The following is a 27,032-nucleotide window of genomic DNA, read 5'->3' as shown; positions in this document are numbered from 1 at the left end:
TTACTTTATACTTTCTGCCTGCTTTCCTTCCAGTCTGCTGCCCGATGTTTGCCAGGACCCAGGCACGTGAGACTGCTCAGACTAATGTTTCTCCCCATAATGACACGAGCAGCTTTTTGGCAATGTTTCTCTTCTATAATGGGAAGTTGCTAAAATTGTACGGCATGGGTGACCAGCCCTGCCCTTCCTGGCCTGCCTGTGTCCTTGTTGGTAAGAAGGCCGGCTTCACCCTCTGCAGGGTTTTCTGGCGAATCAGCTGCAGGCTATGGTTTTGAAAAATGTGGTTAATATTCCACAGAAAACCAACCCAGTTTTCGTAAAGAGCTAAATACTGTTGTATCACCTCTATGCAAACAGCTGTTGAAATCGCTTTTAGGGTCAGATCTCTCCCCCCACCCGCCCCCCTCACTCAGCCTTCCTCTCAGCTCCCCTGCCACTGCTCTTCCTGCTGACCTTGGCTTTCACGTGGCTTGAGTAAAAACCATGAGCCACTGGTCCAGAAGCATCTTGCTGGAGTATCTTGGCAAAAGGCTGTCCCCCTGGTAGTAATGGGGATGTTTTACCCATGCGAAAGGGACTTCAGAGATCAGCTTGTTCAGCACCACCATTTTACAGATGAAGAAACTGAGACTTAGCGAGGTGAAGTGTCTGGCACACAGTTACATGGTTAGTGAGGGGCACAGCCAGGGCTGGAACCCGGCCTGCTGACTTCTGTCCTCAGATACCCTCTAACGACAGTTAGCAGCTCTTACTTGTCCTGTTCAGAGGAAAGACTCTTTTCTAAAGGTTGACCAGGTCCCAAGCAGTAGACTCTCTGAGGGACTTGAACCCCTCTTGCTCCTGATGGCAAATCCCACTCAGTGTCCCCTGCAAATGCTAACTTCTCCACCAATATGATAACCCAGGGGAGGGGAGAGGTCTCCTGAGTTTTTCTGGACATCAGAACAGGTGCATTTTCTAGACCTTAGTCAGCGTAGTGCATCCTCCAGATCCCTCCCAGACCTTTCTCTGTGGCCAAGGACCCTACTGACCCACATGCTCTGCCTGTTTGCAGACATCCAGCCATTTCTGTGACTGGCAAGTGATCTGGAAGAGAACAGCCTGCCCCTTGTGGGACCAGCACTGCTCCTGTCCTGGGGCTGCATTACTAAGAAATCCCCATTCCTTCCTGGAGAGCCACTTTTTTTATTATTATTATTTCTTGCATAATCTGATTTTCATTCCTTTGGACTGAAAATTCCGTTCCTCATTGTCTCACCTTCTACCCCAAAGCTCCTACCAAAACAAACTCCCTAACACAGACAGGGAACAGGATGGAGTTCAAATCCTGAACAAATGTCAAGAGTGCTGCCAGCAGCTGCCCGCAGGGGAAGGGGCCCACAGCTTCCATGAAGCAGTATGGTCTGTGAGATTCAGCACAGCACCACCTACTGGGGGAGAAGGGCAAGACTCTTTGATGCTATATTAAATAAGGCATCTGTGCAGTGGTTCTCAACTGGAAAGAGCTGGGAACTTAAAATATTCTTGCCTGGGTCCTACTCCCAGAGATTCTAACCGGCTTGGGGTGTGGCTGGGTTTTTCAGAGCTCCCCAGGCGATTGTGCAGCCAGGCTGAGAAACACCGCCTCAGAGGGGTAACGAGGTGGAGGAGGGCTGACTGCATGGCACAAGATCAGGCTCCAGCCCCGGATCCTGAATGCATTCTTTCATGTGGATGGCCATTCTCAGTCGGTTCCGTGTCCCCCAACAGATTAACCATCCCCAGTCCAGTCCAAACAGGCCCCTTTTGGTGGCCCAGATTCAATGCTCACCTCTGGGGTTGGCAAGCCTAATGGATAATGGATAATGTGCAGATTTCTATAGACTACGGCCATTAAAAATTAGATCAACTCCGTGTGGTCACATTAACTATTTTGTGCTGTTCAGGATCTCATCCTGACACTACCCTGTGCCTTTGATTAATAAAAAATGATAAATAAATTATTAATGCACTGTTTTAGTAGGCGAAAACCTTCAAAACATAAGATTCTTGTGTGATCACAGGGGTCCTTGGTGATTACAGGTTGGAAACCACTGATCTTATACAACCCCCTTATTTGAGAGAGGAAGAAACGTAGGCCAGAGAGGTTAAGGGACTGTCTGTAGGTCACACAGCTAGTTACGCAAACTTGGGACCCTCGCCCAAGTCTTCTGGGCATGCTGTAGAGGGCAGAAAGAATATGTGCAGGATGTTTTGCTGGAAGCTCTCACTTGACAAAATTCCATGGACCCAGACTTGGGAATATCCTCACTGGTCCCGGACGTCATGTGGGGCATATACATACAAAGAATTTAAGAACCAGTTATAGTCCAGGGATTTCATTGAAGCTAAGAAACCATCAATTGTAAGATGCACCATTGTTTTCTGTACCACTAAGAAAAGTGCTGCCAAGTATAATTGTAAGATGCCATTAATCATAAGATACATGTCAATTTTATAGATGTTAACATTGAGGAAAAAATGTTCACCAGAGAATTGAAGAAATGTCACACATTAGCCTCACCCGTTCCATTCAGAGTGGCACAGCTGTGTGATGTTCTTCTGCCTGGTTCTCTTACCTGCCGAGCGTGCTAAGAAAAATAAAATGGCACTTCAGAGAGAGCGGATTATTTAAAAAGCAGAGATGAGTAGTGGAGCAGGCCCAGCCCAATCTGTAGGATCCCAGGACACAGTCCTGGACCAGCCCTCAGGAGTCCTAGGTTTGTATCTCAGTTCTGAAACTTCCCAGTGTGTCATCTTGAACATATTCTTATTCTCTCTGAGCCTCAATGTCTTCATCTGCAAAACAGAGATAATATGTGCCCTCCCCACGGCCCTGTGCTCACAGAAGTATTGCAAAGTTCAGAAAAGAAAATGTTGAATCGAGTAATTAGGTGCTTAGTGCTTATTAATTGCTAAGAACCATCTTTCATGTGCTTGGCCTGTGACTGCTGAGAGCAGAGAATTGTGAGATGACAAGGTAGGTCATGCAGAGAGTCATTCTGGGGCCAATGGGGACACTTTGCAGGGACCAGCACACATGGACCGAGCCTAATGGGGCTTCTTGCTTTGGCCACATTCAGGACCCCTTGAGGGAGCATTCTTCTCCCTTCTGAGGAAAAGAACTCATCCTTAAATGGGGCAAGGAAACTGGGGACAAGACAGAAGTCTACTTTCCTGTGAACAGATGGCAGAAGTGGTTAGCGATCCCAGGGCTCCTGCCCCCCACCCAAAACCTGGACAGACACCCTAATATTCCCCATCTGGCACTTCGAGATCACATGTACCCACCCTTCCGCTGAACAGTCACAGAAAGGGTTATTTGGTCTCACTGCAGAACCATGCAAGGAGCCACCCCGGCTCTATGTCCAGGTACCCTTCCTGAGGAGGCACCCCCCTGACGTGCCAGTCAGCCGTGTCCTGTCCCTGCCAACCTTCTCAGGGCTGAAGGGGAATCAGACATTTAGCAAAAAATAAATCTCTCCTGCTCAGTCTTCTCATGGTCCCAGAGTTCCTGTCCTGGCCCTCCTCCTGTAAATACCCCTAGCCAGAGGTAGGTCCTCAGGCAATTCCTCTTTCCTCCATTTCTTCATCTGTAAAACAGATGAGAAGCCCGGGCGCAGTCTCCCCAAGGGCAAATATAGAGATAAAACAGGGTGGTGGGTGAAAGCGCCCACCAGGGAACGTGGACAAGAGCCAAGGAGCACAGTGTGGCCAGGGATGGGGGAGGAGAAGGGGCTCACACACAGTGCTCATCCCACAGTCGCCTCACGGGACAGGGACGCACAGCTATTGTGGTGAGAAGCACAGAGTTGGGAGTCACACCTAAGTTCAGAATCTGTCCCTGCCACTCAGGTGTGTGCCTGTGGACAGACAGGTCACCCAGCTTCTTCAAACCTCTGTTTCTTCATCTATAAATTGGGGATCCACACTGTGCTCACAGGTTCTTTGAAGGATTAAAGGAGATAACACATAAAAAGTGCCCGGGAATAGTGGGCACTCATTAAATGGCAGCTGTGGCACCCCGGTGGCCGCCTGCTCTGATTTGGCGCTTCCTACAGGTGGGCGGGGCCGCTGTCCTGGCCGTGGGCGTCTGGACCCTGGTGGAGAAGAGCGGCTACCTCAGTGTCCTGGCCTCCAGCACCTTCGCCGCCTCCGCCTACATCCTCATCTTCGCAGGCGCCCTCGTCATGCTGACTGGCTTCCTGGGCTTCAGTGCCATCATCCGGGAGGACAGGAGCTGCCTCTCCACGGTGAGTGCTGCCTGCCCCACTCTGCCCGGCGCTGTGGCTGGAAGAAGGGAAACCTCCCCAGGGCCTCAGGAAGCCAGGCCAGAGCCCCTCAATGCCCAGCCGGTGCCCTGAGTCAGGCTCCCGCACTGAGAACCCCACCACCCACAGGGGCCTCAGCCTGGATCTGAGGCCTTAAGAAGCAGGGCGGCTGCCCTTGGGGCAGCTGTTTGCCATTGTGTCCCGGTTCTTAGGATCTAAACCAGGAGGGCAGTCTCAGTCCTAGTGGCAGCTGCTCCTCCTTCCTTCTTTTCTTCCTCCTCTCCTTCCAGATTTTATCATGGTGATTTTCAAAGCTATAGAAAAATGAAAAGAATGTCATAATGAAGCTTCATATCCCATCACTCAGACTCAACAACTGTCCTCTCAGAGCCAGTCCTGTTTCATCTATACCCGGCACCTCCCCTACCCTGATATCCCAGGCCTCTCACCAACTGTAAATACTTCAGGGTGTGCCTCAAAACCTTAATGGTCCTTTTTTAGAAAACATAATGACCATACCATTATCATACCTAAGAACAATGAACAGTCATTCCTTAATGTTGTGAAGTAACCAGGCAGTTTCAAATATCTCCAGTTGACCCATAAACTATTCTTTTTTTCTTGAGTTTGTTTGAATCACAATCTAAATTAGGTCCATGTGTTAAAATTGGTCAATTTGTCTCCTAGATCTCTGTTAGTCTCTAAGCTCCCCCATCAATCTCAATCAATCTCTCTCTCTCTCTCTCTCTCTCTCTCTCTCTTTCAATCTGTTGAAGGAACCAGGTCAGTCATCTGTCCTGTAGTTTTTTTCCAGTCTGGCTTTCCCATTATATCCCTGTGGTGTAGATTAACATGTTCTCTTGGTAGCTGGATCTAGACGCTTAATCAGACTCAGGTTTGCTTGCTTAGGCCAGAATATCTCATGGGTGGTGGTGTGGACTGCACAGTTTCCTTGACAGACTTCATCCTTGGAAGCTGGCTGTCCTCACCTGGCTCAGACTGTTGGGAGAGGAGGCCAGGGTGGACTGGCAGGGGGCAGAAGCCAGAGTCCAGCTCAGGACTCACCAGAACAACCCCCTAACTCCTATGCACCTGTTGTTGGGCCAACTCCCCGCCACCCCCTCCCCATTTAATCTCCCCCTAAGGGCCAAGGCCAGTGTGGGCAGGGGAGGCTACAAAACCTAAGGACTTAGCAAGTAAGGGCCAGAGCCAAAACCAAACAAAGTCTCGGCAAGAAATCGGGTTGAGCGGGAAGGAGTCAGGTGGTGGGAAGAAGCCCTGAAGGGCTATGCCCTCCTGACCCCTCTCCCCTGTGCCCTCCACTGACTTGACAGCCTCAGCCCTTGAACATCTAACTAGGGAGCAGGAGGCGGCAAAGGGGCCAAACCCTGCAGCCTCTCACTAGCGGTGACCTAGTTTTTTAGCTCTGGATACAAAAGTGCCTGCATACAGGCTCAGCAGGATGGCTCTCCCCTGCCTAGAAAAGTTCCTTAAATTTTGCTCTGAGGGATACAGCCATGTGGATGATGGCACACTGGCAGGGCAAAGTCCCATAGGGCACCAACCACCAGAGCATGGTTATTGATATGAGCTGCGTTTCCAGCAATGGGACAGGTGTGCCCTGAGCCGGCCTCATCCCCACCAGCCATTCCTCACATGCCCTAGCACGAGTCCTTGCGAGCCTGTTGGAATCCTCGACCTGATCAGTGTCAGCTGGATGAAGACACGGGGCGTGACCGAGTGACTGAGCATGTGGCATGGCAGAGGAAAGGTTCGAGGCCTTATAGGGACTGAGGCTCACAGCGACCGCTGCTCCTGGCCCCAGAGACAGAACCCTTTTCCTGCGTTATCAGGGACCCCACCTTTGCCCTGCTCAGCCCTGGTCCTTTCGCAGGTGGGGTCTTTAGCTGGGCCTTGGGTTTCAGGCTGAGCCCTCTGGCCCACAGAGGCAGACTGCCCAGCTCTGCCTACCAGCCACCCCTTCCTTCTACCAGGTAACCTCGTTGTAGGAGGACAGGCTCACCTCTACAGCCCAAGAAGGAAGGCAGAGGCCCTCACACGGGAACCTTCCTTCTCTCTCAGAGCCATCTCTCCTGGCTCTAAAGGAGTCCCTAAGACCAGTGGCCCCTGCAGCACCGGGAAGCAGCCTGCTGCTTTCCACCCAGGGCACAATTATAACACAGACAGACACCACTCATTGAGAGCCACTCCCTCTATCCTTATAACAACAGTCCTGCAAAGACACAATAATCTTGAACTCTCTGTACCAAGCGCTGTTTTAAACACTCGTGCATGTTAACTCATATGACTCTCAGCCAGCCCTATGAGGTGTTCACTCTCACCATGTGCATTTTACAGTGAGGTAGCTGGGGCCTAGAGAGGTTGAGCGATTTGCCCAGGGCTGCGCTGCTAGTGAGTGGCATGCGGTCTAGCCCCCAGGCCCGTGCTCCGACCCACCACGCCATGCTGCCTCCCAAGGGCATTCACCCCACTGTACAGATGAGAAAGCTGGCCTGAGAGATGTGGAACGCGTAAGTGCTGGAGCTGGACTGTGAATTCCAGTCTGTTAGAATCACCTCCAAGAATCCGGGTCACCTGGAGAGGCCAGCATGACTGCAGGCAGAGGGATAGGAGGCCGAATGGGATAGTGTGTGCAGAGGGACATGCTGTTCTCCATGTCCGTGGACATCAGCATGAAGTAGTTGCTCTCTGAGATCCAGATGGGTACAAGAGAGGGCTCCCCGTGGGGCCCAGCCAGAACCCCAGGGCAGGAGGGTTGGGGTACAACCCCAGAAGCTCCTTGCTTTACAGTGCAGAAATAACAGAGCACTTGGACAGAGCATGTCCAGTTTAGAAGGGAACTTGAGGGTCATCGGGTATAACGCCCCATCCAAAGATTTCCAGGCTGAAGGACACTGTGTGAGTAAAAATGTAGGTCCCCAAGGTATTAATGGAAGATACCCAGTATTATTGGCTTTTGGGAGAACAGATTCGAATAAGAACCCTCCCCTTAGTCTCAAAGACCAGAAGGAAAGCCTGAGGTCCTGTAACTGATAGCACTCTGCTCTCTGAGCCACCAATCACAGCCTCCCCTTCCTCAGTTCCTTCTTACATGACCCATTTGCAAGCCATGGCCCACCACCTAGGCTGAGCCATCAAGAGAACAGGTGTCTCCAGCCTCCCCAGTCAGCCTGACAGGCACTTGGTCTGAGGTCTTCCCAGAGGACCAGGCCCTATGCTCAGGGCTGTGCAGGGAAGAGTGGAGACTTCCAGAAGGCCAAGGCCTTCGGCTTGCCTGAAGCCTGGCCTTCTTATCCCCTTGAGCCTTGAGGCAGGGCTGGGGACACAGGGGCTGCTAGAGGTGAAATGCCTTCCTTCTCAGTACCACGTTACCCCCTGCCTGCATTCACTTCCATCCCACACAGAACTGAAGAATTCTTTGGCCCAACATCACTAACCAAACACATCAGAAAGACACCAGTTCAAAACTGAGGTCAGGAAAATGTGCACCACACATTCATGCAGCCATCATTCCAGGAGTGTAGGGACAAGGGGCCAACAAACAGCAAACCTTGAGGCCTAGAATCTTCCTTTGCTTTTCTCTGCCCTGCTCTGAAAGAACCAAAGATAGAACTGGCTCAAGGAGAGTATACCAGCGAAGCAGAAGATCCTGGGTAATCCACATCCTGGCCCAGCGGCCCCTGAATTATTGAGCACTTCATTGTTTAAACCAAGAAGGTGGCTGTAAGACCATTCTCGTGCTACACAAGTAGGACTTTTAAAAACCAGGCTCCCATTTAGAGGCAAGTGGTGTGGTTAAGGCGGTTTAAAAGTGTTCTGTGCTTCCTGGAGATTCCCTTCTGGTCTCATTTTTTTCAATCCATGTCTTCGCTTCCTTTTGAAATCTTTAATCAGCAAAAGGCTGGAGGAAACTCCAGAGGAGAAAGGCAGGGAGTCTAGCTCCATAAACTCTATACAAAGTGGTCTCCCAAGAGGCGAGGAAAAGATGAAAGACTAGGCATCTGGATGGTGTGCATCCAACTTGGGCCAGGGGGAGGGAGAGAGAGGCCTGGCATCAAAAGTTCCGGAGAACTAGAAGGCCGTCCAGCTGATGCAGGCACGACGTCTTTCCTGCCCGGGCCCTTCCTCTTAGCACATCTGCAGCCCCTCAAAGTCACTTTCCCAAGAAGGACATGTTTGTCAGGGACAGGAATAGCACATCTTGTCTGGTGCTAAAACGATGATCAGCTCGGCGTCGGAAATCTGCAAAGCGGGAAAGAGAATGGGGTTTAAATTATTCACACCTGCTCTTCTTATTTAGCGAAGGCTGCATGAGAGAGCCAGATAATTCAGGCCATCTAAGCTCAAGTAAGGCCAGTGACCAGAACAGATGCCACCCTGATCAAAAGAAAAGGATATTTTTAGAGTTTTGAATATGGGTTCTGGAAACTTTCATATCTTAAGCCAGATAAAGATTATGATGGATGGTTCAGGCTAAACTGGGTCTTTGTCAGGAGCATTTTTTTATTTATTGGATGGATTAAAAAGTAAGAAGTTCTAGAACCAATTTCGGAAAATGAGGGGACCCCAAACTGCAACCCTTTCATCAATACACCCATAACCAGGGCAATGAGGTCTAGAATCAAGGGCTAGGGCTCAAAAGCAGGTTGCAGTGTAGCTTGCCCAATGTGCTCTGGGGCCTTAGGAAAGTCACTCAGCTGCTCCTGGCCACCTTGGTATCCCCGTCCTTATATAGGGGCAAGGTGTGAGGATAATGAGGAAGTATTTTAGGTCTTGGGAAGAGTCACCACAATTATAGCCAATAGTATGGCTATAATTACCATTGACACCACCATCTGGTCACATCACCGTGACCAAGTTCCTTTAAGATGGAATCTAAATAAATGGAGTTATTCCTAGGGCCGTTACTCCCAGGGTCCCCACAGCTTGGGCCAGGCCACCTCCTCTGATGAAGTTGGTGCCAGAGGAAGGATGGAGGGAGCTGGGTCCCGGTGCCAAGGGGATTTGACTCTGTCCTTCCCAGGGCTCATTTCTCATTCTCACATTACTTTGTCAGTGCTCCAGAAGCCACCCAGCCAGGGTAGTCATAGCCTCATATCTTCGGGGGCACTTTGATCTTTGGGTCAACATCCTCCAAAGGAATAGTTCCTACATCCAGTGCTTTGAGAAGCCCCAACTCCTCTCCATCAGGACAAGAGGGCCTGTCCTCATCCTGCATGGATTGGTGCAGTGAGGCCAGGGAAACAGGATGACTATTTCCTGGCTCTTCTAGAAGCAGAAAACGGATATCCCCAAGAGCCAGCCTTGAGATGGCTGCATAAGAAACCACACAGTCAGCCCGTTCCTGGCCCCTCCTAGCCAGGTCCTGTTGAGGTCATTCAGGCAAGGCCTGGGCTGACATCAGCTCTGTTCCTGTGCCAGGACAACCACACAGCTGCCCGATGGAATGCAGCCCCTCTTCCTCCAAGACCTTGGCACATCTTCCCTATCATCCAACTCCTCGTTGGCCTCCCTTAGTTCAGGGCTGTGCAGGAGGGACTGCCAGGTGGCTTGACATGAACTCTCCACCCCTCTCCCTAGCCATAGAGAGAAAGAGACTTGTCTAGTCACATAGCCAGGACCTGGCAGAGCCCAGTCAACACCTAAGGATTGGTCCAGGGCCTTTTCTGCTGCCCCCGGCTGGCCTTGTGCCCCCTGTTCTGGGTGCACTCATCTTTCTCATGACTTGGAACCCACGGTTTGCATTTCTGCCGAAAAATGAAGCACTGGGGTGAGAATTGGGAGTCGGCAACCTGGCTACCTGCCACCCGATTCACTCCAAAGTGGAGATTAAGCTTCTGGGTGCTGACAGTGCAGCAAAAATCAGCTCTGTTAGTGTGCCAAAGGGTTTGGGCCTAGTGAAGAAAAGTTCATCTGAGTTATGTGTGGGTGGTTGACCACCACAGGGGGGTTCTCTGTCTCTTTTGCCCTCATTTAGGGCCCTGAGCAAGTGTCAAAGGAGGGCAGATCCAGAAGGGTCAGAGAGAGAGAGAGAGAGAGAGAGAGAGAGAGTGTGTCTGTCTGTCTGTCTGTCTATCTCTGTGTCTGTGTCTGTCTCTGTGTGTCTGTGTGCTGCAGGAAGGCAGGGGATGGTGGGTAAGCAGCATCTGTTTGTATCCTCAATCCAAAAGTTTATTTGGGGATTGCACATTGCCTTTCCATCATCGAGCTTCTTGCTTCCTTTCTTTGGCAGATTCTGGGTTTAACCATATAACTGGAAAGGGATGCACTACAGTCCCTGTCACCTAATGAGGCACAATGATCGGTACCCTGATACCTGAGCCTCTTGAGAGAGGGAGCCTCAGAATAGATGATCTGAACAGTTACCGGGAAGCCCATATGTACATGCAGATGTTTTTCTTTCCCAGTGATGTTTGTCACTCCTGTTGATGTCAAAATGAACCTCATTGTACAAGCACACACCCAGCAAGGGTGGCCTGGAAGTGGGCTGGCAGTTGAGGAAGTTGATCTGGGTGGAAAATCTCCTCTTGAGGCCCCACATAGGTACCGTCAAGATTGTTAAGAGCGGTCAGTATTATAGCTCTACTCTCAGGGAACTGACAGGAGGCAAGGGCCTGCGCAAGCAAGTCGGTCACTTAAAGAATCACTGCGTTTGCCCACTCTGCTTAGTACATTTCAGCAGGGAGCTGGAGGTGGCTGTGTTCCCGCCGAGAGCCGTGGCTGGAGGAGTGGGCAGGACCCACCTTCCTTCCTATTTGATCCGCACCTCATTCTCATCTGGTGGCAGCGGAAACAGCCCTTGGAGCTGCAGGTCCCCTAGCCCTCGTGGGACCAGGACAAGTGTGGTGGCCGGACAGCTGTTTGGAAATACTCCTCTAATGCCAGGTCCTGGTACCAGCTTTGGGAAGCTACGCTTCCCTGATGCTCAGTGCCCTGCTCCATCTCATCATGTATCGCACCGAGGTTTTAGGGGAGCTTAGAATCAATTGAAAAATAAGACCCAGAAAACAGAGAGATGGCAGTCAAATGACATCTTTATTACTAATGTAGCTGATTAGAGTGTGTGGCTTTACCTTCGCAGCCAGAAGCCTTAGCAGCTCTTCAGCTCTGGTAAGGAAAAGCTTGTGTATGTCATTAAGAACTGCTTCACTAAACTCTTTAGTAGAGAGCAGAGAATATGGCATCCTGAGGGCAGGCAGTGCCAAGAGAAGGAAGGAAGGAAAGAAGGAGGGAGGGAGGGATGGAGGGAGGGAGGGAAGGAAGAAAGGAAGGAAGGAAGGAAGGAAGGAAGGAAGGAAGGAAGGAAGGAAGGAAGGAAGGAAGCCCTCCCACCAAAAAGATAGGAGGAGCAGTGAGTAAGGAAATGGGGAGAAGCCTGAATGTTCCTCTAGACATTCCTACAGGGAAGCAGGAGGCAAGGAGAGAAGAGACTCGGTCCTGATACCGTGCAGGCCAATGAGCAGCAGCGCCGAGACATTCTTCTTATCTTAGCCTTACATTTTATGCAGAAGATCCAGAGAGGGTGAGTGATTCACTCACGGTCACACAGCATCTTTGCAGAAGCAAGCTGGGCCCAGATTCCCAGCTTTTAACCAAAGCCCTTTTCTCAGACCAGCACCATTCTGGGTTCAAGATCGACCTTTCTAAGCTGCAGGGTATATACCTGATCACCGCCTACCTGTAGCAGCACATTTTCTACATGCAGATTTTACAGCCAGTTAATTTCCACCACCTCCTCCAATTTTCTGCAACTCATGCTCCATGTTACACTGACGAGGCTGCCCAATTCATTGACCTCAACAAGCATTTCCGGCACATCCCCAGAATTTTCTGCTCTGCTGGGCACAAGACAGGGTGAGAAGGGGAGGAGACACCACAGGCACTAAGAGCTGGTTCTTGGTCTGGAGGCTGGAGAGGAAGACAAGAAACCCGTATGAAAAGACAAAGGACCGTGTTGGGGGTCCAGTTCCTGCTTGGGTTTGGTGGGAGCTCTGACCTCTCTGAGCCACAGGGCTTTTCCTAACCTCCAGGCATGGCGGGAGGTTACAGGGTTGACCACAGGCCTTCCCTCTCCCCCTGTAGTCAACCCTGCCCTAGAAGTACTGTCACCAGCCCCATCCCACCGCCAGCCTTTGCCCTACCCCAGCGCATGCACAGTCCCTTCTGTTCCTGGCGTGTGCACAGGTGCCTGCAGGCCACACCACTTCTCTCCAGGGCCTGTGGGAAGACAGCCTGCAGGAACGTGGGGGCCCTTCCAGGGGGCCAGTAGGAGGCAGCACTCGGTCATTTCCCCCACACTCGAACTACTGGGCAGCTGGGTCCTCTGAATTTCCTGGGCTCTGTCCCCCAGGGGAGTCTGGTGGTCATCCCTCAGCCAGCTGGCCAGGCCCTGTTGTCCACTCTGGAGCCTGCTCTCCCAGCTATCCATACCGGACTCATAGCACTCCCAGCTTGCAATCCAGTGGGCATCTGTCTTTTTGGCTTATGGTTCTGAAACTCTATTCTCCTCCTACGGCCCCCACAGTGTAATCCGTGGACTCCTAACCCTTTGGTTTGGACTTTGGATGGCCTCCGTTATGTTCTCTTGATATGTCTCTTGAATATCTCCTGCCACCCCTCAGCCCAGTTTGCTCCTCCCCTGCCCTCTTCCAACTTCCCTTCGCTTGGTTGACCAGCTTTCCTCACCCCAGCCCTGGTCCTCTTCTCTGTTTCCAGCCCCTTGGGCCGGAACTGGATATTAGCACCGGCCATCAGCCATCAGCCATCAGCCAGAGCACATCCTAGAGTCCTTCTTAGGGCAGCCCCAGGTGAAATGGCTGAGTCCTAGCATTCAGCATGGCTGTGGCCACATGGCCCCGGCTGTGAGCCCTGAGCTGGGCCCAGGAGGGGTAGAGGTCACCTGCATCCTTCCAACAGTGACATCTTCTTGCAGGAATGGTTTAAGGCTCCCAAATCCACATCCTTTCTTTTCTGCACAAACAGTCCAGGCAGCTGCACCTCTGAGCTCTGACTGCCTCCAGCCAGTGGTTAATTGCCAGAGAATAATGCACCCTGAGGTCACTGCCACTTAAACAGCTGTTTGGCCTTGGTCGTTCTGAGCTCCCTGGCGCTCTCCGCCCACCGCTGTAGTCCTCTCACACACAGCCAAGCAGGGGGCCACCGGCTGGGCTCTTCTCCCTGAGACTTGGCCTTGGCAGCATCTTGATTCTCCTCTCTTACTGTGGCCACGCTGCCCTGAGACTTTGGTAGTGCCTCTGCTCCCAACCCCGTCTGCTTGGACACCCAGCCTCGATTTTCTGACTGTGGCTTGGTTTTCGTCTCTAATAGAGCAGAAGGGTGGAGGAGAAAGGAGGAAAGTTCCAGCACAGCTCCCTTCTTTGTGGTAGAATCAGTCCAATGGAGAAATTCCGAGTCCAATTGTATAAAGTTCTTGAAACGTACCTCAAGGATGGTATGAACTGGTGTTGAGCTGCCCCATCTCAGAGCACTAGTGACTCTGCCCCAGAAACCACACCTGGGACTCAGCTTGCCCCGAGCAGTGTAAGTTCATCTGAAGACTCGATTTCTAATTAATCACCATAATGTCATGATGAAAAAACGTTTCTGCAGATTTCCCGCAGAGCACCTCATTAAGGAAAGTACTGGTTTGATTCAGAAAGTACTGTGCTGTTCCAGCTTCGTTTTGGATCTATAGTTTTAGAAAATATCCAACTTTGCTTCTAGTTCAAACTGTTCCATTAAAGAATTAAAGAAAGAAACTTTAGTAGATGGTACAGGGGGGAAGATCACTGTTTGGGGCCCATTCTGTGCTTACCGAACTGGTTCCTTCTATGTTTTGTATCTGGTTTGGCATATTTTGAAATGGCATCATTTTCACGGAGGGCCTGGGCACAGAAGTTACAAGAACTTTCTTTAGAAAGTTTCTGTCAGACCAAGATGCAGGTGGTCACTTCTGGGAGGACGTGGGACAGGCCTGCGCGCAGGGGCAGGTGAGGCACAAAATCTCGAGTGGGGCTGGAGGTCATGAGGAGTTGGGGTGGGGTGGGTTTGGTTCCCACCCATGCACAGGCCCCATGAAGACAGGACAAAGTACAGGTCGGAGCAGAAGGGCAAACGAGGTTAGACATAGTACTGGAGCAGAACCAGCGTGAGACCCAGCAGTCAGATCGGCGTTCAGAAGGGTGTCAGCAGTGAGATGACAGTCAGAAACCTCTCGCTCAGAGAGGGCTTTGCGTGCCTTGCCGGAGCTGAGGCTTAATGGCTCACAGCTGGGGGATGCAGTCATGATCAGAGCAGCGAACCCCAGGCAGGCAGCGTGGGGAGGGCAGAGGCATGGAAGCCAAGGCCTGCCTTGGGTTCAGGGCACTGTACACACACACAGGGAGTGTTGCCAGCTTATGCAGATAGTTACTAGACTCTGAGATAAGCCAGGCCGGGCTGAGGAAAGCAAAGGGCAGAGGGGGAAGACATGGACATTAGAGCCCACAGCTGGGACCCCAGTAGGGAGCAGAGGCGGGAAGAAGTGCAGAGCAGGCAGAAGCCATGGCTGCACCACTGCCGGCAGGGCCCCTGGTTGAGGAGGGCAGCCTGGCCAGGAGAGGCCCGCTGGAGCACGCCTGGCCTGCTCTGCTAGCACTGAAGAACGGGGACCAAGTGGAGGCCCATGAGAGATTCTCATGCGCTGGGGTTAGCCAAGGGCTCCTGGATTTCCCATTTGTTTTTCCATCACCACCCTCTTAGTCCTCTCCTAATACCCTATATCCTCCCAACCCTGCTGAATCTACCCTAACAAGCTCAGCAAGCTCCTCCTCACCCAGCTCTTAGGAGGACAGCAACACACAGCAGGTAACTGCACAAGGTTCCACACCCAGAACCACTGGGTTCGGTTCCGGACTCACCATGTTCTTGCCAAGTGACTTCGGACAAGCTTTTTCCATGCACTTGCACGTGTGCTCATGGATACAGCGAGGCTGGCGCTGTGCTCACATGGCACTGTGATGAGTGATGCTGTGCTCATCTCCGAGGGTGGTTGGGAGCTGTCAAGGGAGGGACTCGCGGAGGGGCTGGCACCTTGGGAGAGCTGGCCCACATTGGCGTTACTGTCGCAGTGTGTGTGCCTGGGGGCCACTCTGGTGAATTATGCACTGACTCTGCTGAGGAAGGATTTTATTATTGTTGTTGTTGTTGTTGTTGTGTGTGGAAAGGATGCCTTTTCACTGCTCCCACTGTAGAAAAACTGCATTTCCTCTGCTTCTCAGGCCAGTGCACCTGAGCTGGATTGTCACCTCCTAAACCATAGGCCAGGGAGACAGATTCTGGCGGCCTCTCAAGAGAACAGTGAGTTCTCGTGGTGGAGCATGGGCCCTTCCCTGGCCTGGTTAGCGGGAGAAGCAGGATGGTGTGGGGCCCAGTTAATACTGACACCGAAATATGACTCCTTGAAATTACATGCAGGGTATCTGAGAACTTATTACTGACTTTCATTTAATAATTCAAAATCAACACCAAACCAAAATTAAAGAAGGCAAAAGCTAGCTCCAGAACCTTCTTTATACTTCCTAGTCAACCACGATACAACCCTATGGCAGCTCAGCCCTCACCGTTGAGTTTATTAGGGACAGCTGGAGGGACCCTATAGGTCCATCAGAAAACACATTGTTCCCAAGGAAGCACCCAGAGCCCCTCGGGCGTAACTGGACTGGTAGCATTCCCTCTGCTTCATTGATCCTTCCCTGAGTCAGGGTGTACAACTTCCTGCGCGAAGGTGCCCTACCAGGCAGGTCCAGAGTAAAACCCCTGGACACGTGCTTGCGTGTTCAGTTCAAGCTTCTCAGGAACTAGATAACCCTCCTCAAATCTTTGTTGTGCCTCTCACAGTGCTCAGGGACACATACGCAAATGAGGTCCCAGCATCAGCCTTGGGCCCTGATAATTCCACGCACTGTAGGATGTGTAGCAGCATCCCTGGCCTCTGTACCCACTACGTGCCTAACACTCCTCCCAATTGTGACAACAACAACAAAAAAATGTCTCTAGACATGGCAAAATCACACCAAGCTGAGAACCACTGGTATAAGTTAAACTAAAAGAACAATTCTATGGTACCCACAGATGAAAAAAAGATTAGGCTCCTGCCCCTAAGCGTGGGCAGGCATGCTCTGACCAGTCTGCGTTGCCACAGGCATGCTCTGTAGGGTATGCGTTCGTACGTCTTAGAGCAGGGGTGTCCCTGAGTATGCAGCAGCCAGGAGAAACTAAGATATGGCCTCTGTTCCCCAGAAGCTCACGGTCATTCTGGGGAGGCCAAAGGATAACACTTGAAGTCATAGCAGCCTCTACAGAGCAGTGGCTAAAGTTATGTCACTCACCCAGCCAAGGCCTGCCGGGAACTGTCATGTGAGGAACAGCGTGGCAGGGAGTGAAGGACACAGAGACAGATTTGAATCTAGTCAAGGAGAGGAGAAGAACAGGGAGTCCTTGTGTGGGGACATGGAGGCACATGAAGCACTGGAGGCATTGGGGCTGAGGATGGTGGGGGGTGGGCAGGGCAGCCACAGCCAGCCTGAGACGCCACGTGCAGGCCACGGCTCAGCCGGATATTGAGGCACTAGAAGTCTAGGTAGCAGACAACAAGGGCGAAGGCACGGAGGCTGCAAGGCTTGGCGTCTCTGTAAGGAACGTGTGCAGGAACGGAAGGAACACTTCACAGATCTTCATGGCCAGCTGGTGCCCTAGGACTCCGGAGATGATTTGGCTGGACTGCGGGAGTCAGGGAAGGCGTGGAAAACTGGAAGGTGGAGCGGCAGAGGTGAGGCCTGTGTTAGAGCTCATGGCCTCACATGGCAAAAACCCCACCAGCCTGGCCCTGTCGTGCAGGCTCCAGTCGGCCAGCTCAGAGGCAGGGCTGCCAGGATCCTCAGTACAGAATACCAGTACGCACGACCTGCCTCTCAGCGACTGTCACAAAGGAGCTGTGATTCAGGGCCTCCCCCGCCCAAGTGAGTCACACACCTGCAGCCCTCCCTCCGCTGAAGCCTCTGCCTGGAGCCAGCTCCCGTGCCCCTCGAGAGCTCAGCGGGTCCACTCCCTGGCACCCCAACCTCTGTCCCCCTCCACAGGAAGCCTCAGCCTGGCCCTGGCTTCCACCCTGCAGCATCTTTACAGCTGGAGCTCCTGGCGGGAGGGGCGCTCTCCCCCATCCTGCCTTCTCATTCAGATGGGAGAGCTTGTTTGATACCTGGGAACCTTTCTGAGGGGCTGGCATGTACTAATTTAACCTGCCATTAAATCACGGATGTGGTTCAGTTGCTCTTCCTTCCCATCATCCCGCCTCCCCAGCCAGGCTTCAATAGCAACTATGGCAAGGACTTCCCAGAGAGCAGCATGACACCGTCACGTCTCACAGCCACCATCCATGCGTGACTTGCACCTGACAGCAGTGATAGAGAGAGAAGCCTCTCCCGCGCCCCACAGACGGAAGGTGGGAAGATGCTGCCCTCCTACCTGGCGGTGGCCTTCATTCTCCCATTCGGTTACGGCACCGCATCATCCCTTCCCCCCACACCACAGAGGGCACGCAGGGTGTACCCAGGAAGCCTGGGGAGTGACTGGCAGCCGCACACAGAGGGTCCTGTGGCAGGATGACAGCAGGCCTCAGAGTACTGAGGCGGTGGGGATCAATTTGGAGCCGACAGGAAGGGCAGCAATGTCTGAGAGGAGCTGAGGGTCAGACACGTTCCCAAGACCCTGCAGTGTGCGTGTTAGGAAGGGACGCCCTCCTGATGAGTGTCATGCGGCCACACACTGTCCAGTGGTCCACGCAGTTCCCAGGAGGGCTGTGCCTGCCACTGGGCAAGTGTGCCTGCCACTTGTTGACAAGTTCAGCTCACCTCATGTTCTCGCCCATGAGCTCTGGGAGCAGGAAGCAGGTCAGATGGCTGCGAAGCATAATTTCCCTCCCCTTGGTCCCCTAGAAGTGAGCAGGGCAGGATATGGCCATCTACTGTCTCATCCCACAGGCAGGGCCATTGTGTATGGCCCTGAAGGTTGCATCTTGCACAAGGAACCAGGGAATGCTGAAATTCAGCTTTGAGCCATATTTTTCTCATTGGAGCAAATTTTTCTAATTCACAGCAAAGTGCCAGTGGTCACCCATCCAGAGCCAGCAAGTGGCCAAACCTAGTCTTAAACCCAAGTCAGCTGATGTTCCACGACAATTCTTTAGGTTCTCAGGCCCTGTATTAGATACAGAGGCTCCCCAGGAAGAACGGGCCCAGCCACCGACCCTCTGTCAGCCTCTTGCCTGGGAGGACCCAGGTACATGGCCATGGCAGGGGCTCTATGCAGCCCCCCTTCACTTATACCCATCCCCGTGGTGGGAAAAGTCCATGCGGTCCAGAAAGTGTGTCCTGGTGGAAACTGCCTCTCTCTTCCCCACTTCTAGACCTCTTCCTGGGCGCTCAGGAGCTTGGAATGCCCTGTGTGGACAGCATGAGCCTCCTTCCAGAGCCAGCACAGTGTTCCCGAGGCTGGCGTGCCCCCCACCACCACTCTACCACACCAGCCTCTGCCACCTCCTTGCCAAGGGATGGTGGGCGGGGCATGGTCCTGGGAGAGGGATGCACAGAGCTTCAGCATGGAGGCCAGAGGCCTTTCCTGGTGCAGCATAGAGCCGGTGTAGAAAAGGAGGGGGGCCAGGGACCTCCATTTGTACTCTTGCCTCAGGGCCCACGAGTGATGAGGGCAGGTCTGCCACTGTCATTCAGAGACTGGCCAGCTGCTCTGCTTCCTTGACAGTGGCCAGCTCCGGTGCCGGAAGATGATGGGCTGGATAAAATGGCTAAGGGGGAGATGAACAATTCATGCAATTTGAAAGGAGGCCTTGCTCTTGGGTCAAAATTCTTTCTCCATGAAATGTCCTCTCACCTATATCGCTTAAGCCCTGTCCTTGCCAAGCCCCACACTGGGCTCTGGGAGCCAGTCGGGCAAGGTCTGTGGGCTGGCATCGCCTCTGAACTGGCCAGACTGCCCCCGCCCTCCTGCTGTCCCTACCCCATCAACCCTCAGGGACAGGGCCCTGCCAGCCACCTCCTTCCCGCTCACATGCCCTCCTGCCCATATTCTCGCCCTACTTGATGAGCCCTGGCATTTCAGAGCTCACCCACAGAATGGGCCTTCTAGTGACTGAGTGACCATAGGCTGCTGCCTCGTGTGGCCAGGTGGATGGGCAGTGTCTGAAGGGAGGATGAGGTGTCACCAACCAGTGCTCAGGGGTGGGGGTTGTGCTTTCCCAGAGGGGGCCAGTGTCAAGCAACGGTGCTCACCTCTTCTTCCTCTGCCCTCCTCCTCCCTTCTTTCCCCTCTCCCCTGCCTGTGGCCTGCTTCGACTCCCTCACCCGTCCCTTCCCAGCCACGCAGGCCTGACGTGCATTTCTGTCCTATTGGCTCCTGCAAGAACGCACCGGGATCCAGCAGTGTCCCGAGCCTTCCTCATTGTAAAACCAGGTGGGAGTGGGGGTGGGATGCGAGCCTGCCACAGCCGAGAGCACGGCCAGAAAACCGGACAGCTGCAGGGGAAGCATGCTGGGCAGCCCCGAGCATGGAGCAGGCCAGTCAGTGGTGAGGGGAATTTAGAACTCCCGACGATGCCCTTCCCAGGTCTCTGCCTGTGCTTTCCCGGAGCTTTGGCCGCTCTGCCCACCCAGCCCCTACACTCTAGCCACATCTGTTCTCCACTCCTGAAGCTTAAACACCCATTCTCATCACACCCTCTCCAGGCTTCGCATGTGCTCTCTCCTTACCTGGCAAACGCCTACTCATCCTTAAAGACACCGCTCAGGAAGCCTTCTCCGAATGCCCTCCCCTGCCCCACCAGGGGCCTATAGTAGCATTTATAACACATTATTAAAATCATTTACTTATTATCTGTCCCCCTACCACCAATAACTTTAAGGGCAATAACCATCTTATGATACTTGGCGTATAGTAAGTATTTAATAAATATTGGATGGATGGGTGTATGGACGGCCAGACAGATGGATGGATTAATAAGCTGACAGCAGACCAGTGAGTGGAGGGGTGAGTGGGGAGCTCCGTGCCAGCAAGCAGCAGAGGCGGGTACGCTCAGAACTACTGGGAAGAAGAGAAAGATGGTATGGATGGCGGGGGTCCCAGGTAGCACTACCCCTCTTACTGCTTTAGGAAAACATTTGTCATAGAGGTCCTGAAGTGCCACCTCCCTCCCCACCTCCTTCCCACTCTGGTGGTGACTGTCTTCTGTCCTTTATCCTAGTATTTCTGCCTGTTGCTGGTGATCTTCCTCGTTGAGCTGGTGGCAGGGGTCCTGGCCCACGTGTACTACCAGAGGGTGAGTGGAAGTTCTTCCTTCCGTGTTCCCCATCAGTTCCCCTAGGAGGCAGTGGCATGGGGGAGGGGCACAGAGTGATGGGGAAACTGAGGCAGCAACACATAGGGCAGGGTGGCCCTGTCTTCCAGGACCTGATGTTCCTCGGCATGTCTGGGACCTGCTTCTTGTCCCGGTTCCAGTAATTAACTCCTTCTTCTGTTGGGAGCCAGGAAGGGTGGCCCTCTCCCCTTCCAAAGAGAGGTAGAGCATGAATCTGGCTGTCAGACATCCAAGGAGAAAGGCTTAGACCAGGGCTACATGCCAGGCTATGAAGACAGCATCAGGCCTTGCCTGCCTGCACTGGACAAGGATGAAGGTGCCATTCAGGTCCCCTCCCACCAAGTGACCCTCCCACCAAGTGCCCTGTGAATCAGGCGTTCAATGTCATGACCAGGCTGATATTCGGCTGAGTAGGGTAGGCTGGTTGTTTCAAGCCAGCATTCATAGGACCAATAGGTACCCACAGGATGATGCTTGTAAAAATTTTGAATATCATCTCATAATCAAAATGTGAATCAACAGATATTTAAAAGCACCCCTCTGCCTAGGAGCTGCCTCCTCCCCTATCTCTCAGCTCTGCCCACTGCCCCTGAGTCAAGGCCCCAGCTTTTGCAACACCATCTCCATGAACTCTGTCTTCCATGAGTGCGGTCTCCAACCATTTGGGAAACTACCACGTCACACTGTTCAAATTACATGGTGTTCTAGAGTTAGCTGGCATGGTTCAGGAGCAGGCCCGGGGACCAGGGGGCTCGGGGGCCTCTGCAGATGCCACCTTCCCTCTTCCCCTTCCAGCTGAGCGATGAACTGAAGCAGCACTTGACCCAGACTTTGTCTGAGAACTACGGGCAGCCTGGAGCCTCGGAGATCACCACCTCAGTGGACCGGCTACAGCAGGATGTAAGCCCCTCTCCGTGGGCTTGAAGGCCATGCAGACATGCGTTGAAATCCTGACTCTGTCCCTTCTTGTCTATGTAGCTGTGGGCAAGTTACTTCCCTTCTTTCAACTTCAGTTGCTCATAGGGTGCGTGAGCATTAGATATGTGTGCATGTAGAGAAGCCCCACCCACCATGAAAAGTGCGTACTGAATCCTGTTCTTTCCTTCCTCCTCCTCTGTCCTGGCCTTCACCATGGCTCTCCAAACTGTTTTCTCCATACCTCACCCTGCTGTCTTCCCCTCTGGGTGCCATGTGGACAGGAAGCTGGCTCTCCCAGGAGGGCTCCATCTCCTGGCTCCTTCCATTGTCGGCGGACAGTAGGGCAGGCTAACAGCTGCAGCCCTGAGTGAAGTAATGGGCAGCGGTATTTCAGTTAAGGCCCAGTGGTCCCCAACTTTTCTGGCACCAGGGACCGGTGCTCTTATGAGATTCTAGCGCTGGATGATCTGAGGTGGAGCCGAGGCAGCCGTTGGGGAGCGGCTGCAAATGCAGATGAAGCTTCATTTGCTTGCCCACCACTCATGGGCTGGGTGGGGTGGAGGACTGAATTAAGCCACTGCAAGAACTTCTCAGTTGTGCACCGTCTGGCAGAACACAGGGACAACAAGGTGGTCTCTCCTTTCCAGAAGAGACTGAGCAGACCCCTCCAGCGCAGCCCTCGGTCCTGCCAGAGGGAGGGAAGGGGCAAATGGACCTCAGACCTGGGCAGTCTCAAACGGTAGCCACCAGCCACATGTAGCTATTTAAATTTAATATAAAATTCAGTTCCTCAATCACACTAGCCTCATTTCAAGTTCCCCATAGCCACATGCGGCCAGTGGCCACCCGGTTGGACAGCATGAAAGACGGCATTTCTGTCACTAAAGTTCTGTTGGACAGCTCGACCCCAGGATCCTGGTGGTTCTGTGTCTGCAAATTTGAGGCAGTACCACCTGCCCACTCTGGTACCCCTTCTTCCTGCCACCCCACCCCACCCCTACCTTGTGGTCTCTGCTCCATCCTGTGTCTACAGACCTGGCCCGAAGCCTTGGTCTTTTTGCGGAAACACCAGGCAAGGAGAGTGAGTAGAGGGTGAACTCTAGGGACACCTTAGTTCAGCTGGGGAGGCACCTGTCCCATCTCCTGGAGACTGGCTCAGCTCCCGGTCAGCTTCACATAAGGGATCTCTTGTCCTCAGAAATAGTGGCCAAGGTCACCCGTGCACACATAGCTGCACCCACACCCATTTGCTTAGCTCCCACACACCCAGCTGGTTGGCCCTGCCAAAGCTCAGTCCACACATTTTGGGCCTCGCATCTGAGTAACTGCCCAAATCCCTGCCCTCAGTACTAGGCTTGAGGGGACCTCAGAGTAGAGAACAGGGATTGGGGAGGCCAACTAAAGGGGCCAAGGAGGGCCTGGGTTGCCCACGTGCAGAGGATGGCAGGGGCAGGCCGGGAATGGGGAGCAGATGAGGAAGGGCACAGCTGAAAGTGAGCACTGTGCACTGCTTGAGGCCTCTGTGGGCACCACAGTACGTGGACATGGGCCCTCTCACTTGCCAAGAGCAGTTAGAACCCAAAAAACATGGAAGGACCATGGGCCCAGGCCTGGATCTTAGGTATGAGGAAACTGAGCCCCAAGAAGGCAGTGGCTTCAAGCCAGGGCCTGCATCCGGGTCCCGGCCTCACCTCACATATGTGAATGACACCCATGTGCCAGAATCCACTCAATTATGGTAACAGTAGATAGAAGGCGTCTCTTACTGACTGCCGAACCTGGGCAAGACTCTCTCTAAGTGCATTCCGTGAGCAGCCTCTTCCACTCCTCACAACAACCTGATTAAAATACCTGCCCAGGTGACACACACACAGATGCACAGACACACAATCCCACACTACTCCTAGCACATCCCCTGCCGCGTCCGGCTCTGTGTGCTGTCCTGTTCCGCCTGACTCCCCAGGGTGCCTCCTCTTTCTTGCCCGTGCGTGGAGCCATTAGCCCCTTCCTTCTCTGTGCCCATTGTCTCTCCTGCTAGACAATAGGAAACGACAGGCTTCAGAAGGGCAGGAGCCATGTGCCTCGTGTTCAGCCCAGCGCCTAGCTTCATTCGTGTCACATAGTAGGTGCCTAACAAACACTTATTAACTGGACTAACTGTACCTCCCACCCCACCTGCGCCCCGCACACCAGAGATGGCCTCAAAACAACCATGTTCTGTGGCCTATGTAGGGACTCTGAGTCTCAGTCCCCCAGCTTAGAAGGACAAGAAATAACCAATTTCCTGATTTTGAATCACCTTAGACCTGGGCTGGCGCTTCGCTGCCCTTCCTTGTCCCTGCAGGTCTGGGGGCTCTGAAGCTTCAAGGCCTGAGCGGGGGCCTGGGAACCTCTGGCAAGGCTGGCTCCCTGTCCTGGATCTTGCTTCCCTAGATGACCAGCAAACCACCCCTTGTGGTTTTGGCGTTGCCACTCAGTGAGTCCCACACCTCAGGGATCCACCCGCATCTGTCATCCTCGCATTTCCTCACAGACCCTCTCTGCCCCCAGGGCGCCAACATCATCTCCTTAAAGTTCTTGGGTGGTGGTTTAAGGTGGCAAACGGGTGACCTGCAGGCAAATTCTGCCTTGAAATGAAGGCCCCAAAGAGACCAGAGAGGAATCCGAAGGAGAACAAGAGGTTGGCTGTCTGTTTGAATAATGCATCCCGCGCCCTGTGACCAAGGGGACGGAGGAGCCCTGTGCACGCTCCTCACCCCCAGTCTCCGACTCTCTCTTCAGTTCAAGTGCTGTGGAAGCAACAGTTCCGCAGACTGGCAGCACAGCGCCTACATCCTGTCTCGGGAGGCCGAGGGCCGCCGAGTGCCCGACAGCTGCTGCAAAACGGTGGTGCCACGCTGTGGCCTAAGGGCCCACCCCTCCAACATCTACAAAGTGGAGGTGAGCACCCTGGCTCCAGCTGGGGCATACAGAGGGCTCAGCCGGCCGTCCAGGGGACCCCAAAAGGCAGGCTCAGGCAGACAGGTGGGGGGAAGTGGAGTCCACTTATTCATTGGCCAGGAGACAACAGTGCAGGAACTTCATAGGTCCCCCCAAAACCCTGGGGACAAGCAGCTGCTACCGGGAGATTCTGAGACATCATGGCGTGCCCCCAGGTCACCCAAGAAGCCTGTGGGCAATTGAAAGGCTATAACAGGCCCTTTAAGTCTCTGGCCTTCCCTCAGCCCGTTGGATGCAGCACCACAGCCAGCCCTTCTCTCCCCACCCTCCCCCGCATCTGGGTCAGGGTGCATGTGACCTGCTGTTGCCTTACAGGGAGGCTGCATCACCAAGCTGGAGCAGTTCCTGGCCAACCACCTGCTGCTCATGGGGGCGGTGGGCATCGGGGTGGCCTGCCTGCAGGTGAGTTGAGTAGGGGATTAGGAGAAGGGTCTATCTGTCTAGAAGAGCTCTGAGTTCCTCTCCCATTGGCCGAGATTTTGAATCAGTGACACCTTGCACATCTGCACCTTGCCCTGCCCTCTCCTCCTTTCCTCTTCTCCCCTGTTCCCTTTGCAGCTAAGGGTGAGTCACATGGTCACTCTCTTCCCTAGAAACATGAAGGAAAATGCCTGGGGCCTGGGGACCAACTTGAACTTGTAAGAAACAGAGACCTGGGAGGAGTATGAGTGTGGGCTCAGGTATGTGCATGCACCCTCTGTGTGTGCACATGCAAGTGTGTGTGCAGCCTGCTGTGGTATGCGTGGGGCCATGGGTGTGTCCGCATGTATCCTGGTGGGAGGCGTGTGCATATATATGTGTTTTGGTATGCTCGAGCATGAGCGTATGCGTGTGCATGACATGCACTCATTCCTCTGTGTGCATGTGTGCATGCCTGTGGGTATGTGCTCCCCATGTACACCCAGCTCTCTGCTCTGAGCATGAGCCATGCCCTTTGCTCTGGTTCACCACTCTCCTAGTCACCACCCAAGAAGTCAGTATTACTCTCATGGGTCACTCTAGTCAAGGGTCAAGAAGAGAAGAGTCGGGAGGGCATCACCAGGGACAGATACAGCGAGCGAGTGCCCTGCATGCCCACCTCACCTGGCATTTCTGCTATGGCCCAGCAGGTTCTAGCAGGAGCTCAGTCTTGTGCCTCCCTCCTGCTCCAGGGACTATAAGCACTGTCTAGAGAAGGGGTAAGAGCAATGGCTGTAGCATCAGAGGACCTGGGTCCAACCTTGCTTTTGCTCCTATGTGACTTTGAGCAATTACTTCTCTGCCCCTCAACTTCATCTGCAAAATGTGGATCATGTCCCCAACCTTGCAAGGGCTAGATAAGAACAAGGTAATGTCTGTGACATACCGGCAGCGCCTGGCCTGTGTGAAGGCCTCCATAAGTGGAAACTCTGCAGACTTCAGAGTGGCTTCACATACTTTCTCTCGTTGGATCCCAACTACCTGGAACCCGGGCCAGGTGAATAACAGTGTCCTCCCACTTTACAGATCAGAATGTTGAGGCCCAGAGAGGTGACTTACCAAGGGTCTCATCCTGAACTGGCGCCCAGGTCTCCTGGCCCTGGGTCCTTTGCTTTCCCAAACTCCCTCCCCAACACGGAGTTCCATGGAAAGAGAAGCCGGAGTGGTGGTGGTGGCTGACCTGGGGAGCCTCGCTGTGTGGTTCCTTCCAGGTCACCGTGCTGCTGGCCCACGTCAGTGCCAGGGGATCCAGCTGCAGCCTCGCCCACTGGGCCTTGCCCTCTGGAGGTAGACCAGACAATCTAGGGCTTGTTATTTTATCTCGGAGACATAGTTCCTCATTTGTAAAATGGAGCTAATTTTACCTCGTTTGGTGACTAGTGAGGATTAGCAATATACATGTAAATTACATGGCCCATTGCCGAGCAGAGAGCAGGTGTTCAGTAAATGGTCCTCATCATTATTTTTATCATTTCCGCCAAGCGTATTATATCCAAAAGGCCCTAGTCGTTTCCAGGCCACACCAGCTTTACCTTCAGTTCACTCCCACTCATGAGCAGGCTCGGGGAGCCCCAGGTGGCATTAGCATGGCCCCTCTTGCACTTCCCGGGGCAGGCCTTCTGCCCCACCTTCTGAACCCCAGAGGAATTGCCAGTGGGGTCTGGTGAAGGGGCTGCTCTGGTACACAGCTCAGCTCAGCTGAGGTTTCTGGAAACCTATCTGGGTTGGGGGAACCTGCTCTACATAGACCCGCTATCCATTTCTTCCTGACCTCTCTGGCCTGGAGAACCTGTAGAAGCTGCAGACAAAGGCAGTGAGTGAGATTACGAGCACCCTGAGCCAAGGCCAGGGCGGAACAAGCACACCTGCCGGCCTCACGGCGGGGTCCGGGGTGTCAGGCACTGTCCGACAGTGCCTGCAGGCCCACGGGGGACCGGGGT

The 27,032-nt window shown here is 53.3% G+C and overlaps 1 protein-coding gene across 5 annotated transcripts in view; it reads left to right on the top strand.

Moving 5' to 3' along the window:
* The window catches only part of TSPAN11 (tetraspanin 11), an 88,553-nt gene that overhangs the window by 50,206 nt on the left and 11,315 nt on the right, over nucleotides 1-27,032 (top strand). For 3 of the 5 annotated variants that reach the window (XR_004955884.1, XM_016130120.2, XM_036237542.1), the window contains exons 3-7: nucleotides 4,080-4,271; nucleotides 20,602-20,676; nucleotides 21,511-21,615; nucleotides 24,415-24,573; nucleotides 24,949-25,035. Coding sequence is in view for 3 of the 5 variants with exons in the window: in XM_016130120.2 (XP_015985606.2) it covers nucleotides 4,080-4,271; nucleotides 20,602-20,676; nucleotides 21,511-21,615; nucleotides 24,415-24,573; nucleotides 24,949-25,035 (618 nt within the window). In the remaining 2 variants the exon portion in view is untranslated. Of the gene's footprint in view, nucleotides 1-4,079; nucleotides 4,272-20,601; nucleotides 20,677-21,510; nucleotides 21,616-24,414; nucleotides 24,574-24,948; nucleotides 25,036-25,226; nucleotides 25,314-27,032 lie in introns of all 5 variants that reach the window. The other 2 variants (XR_004955883.1, XM_016130118.2) reach the window with 1 other exon arrangement.

This window comes from Rousettus aegyptiacus, unplaced genomic scaffold (assembly GCF_014176215.1).
Source record: "Rousettus aegyptiacus isolate mRouAeg1 unplaced genomic scaffold, mRouAeg1.p scaffold_m13_p_2, whole genome shotgun sequence".
NCBI lineage: Eukaryota > Metazoa > Chordata > Mammalia > Chiroptera > Pteropodidae > Rousettus > Rousettus aegyptiacus.
Note: the sequence above shows the minus strand (reverse complement) of the source record. Positions and strands in the feature narration are given on the sequence as shown.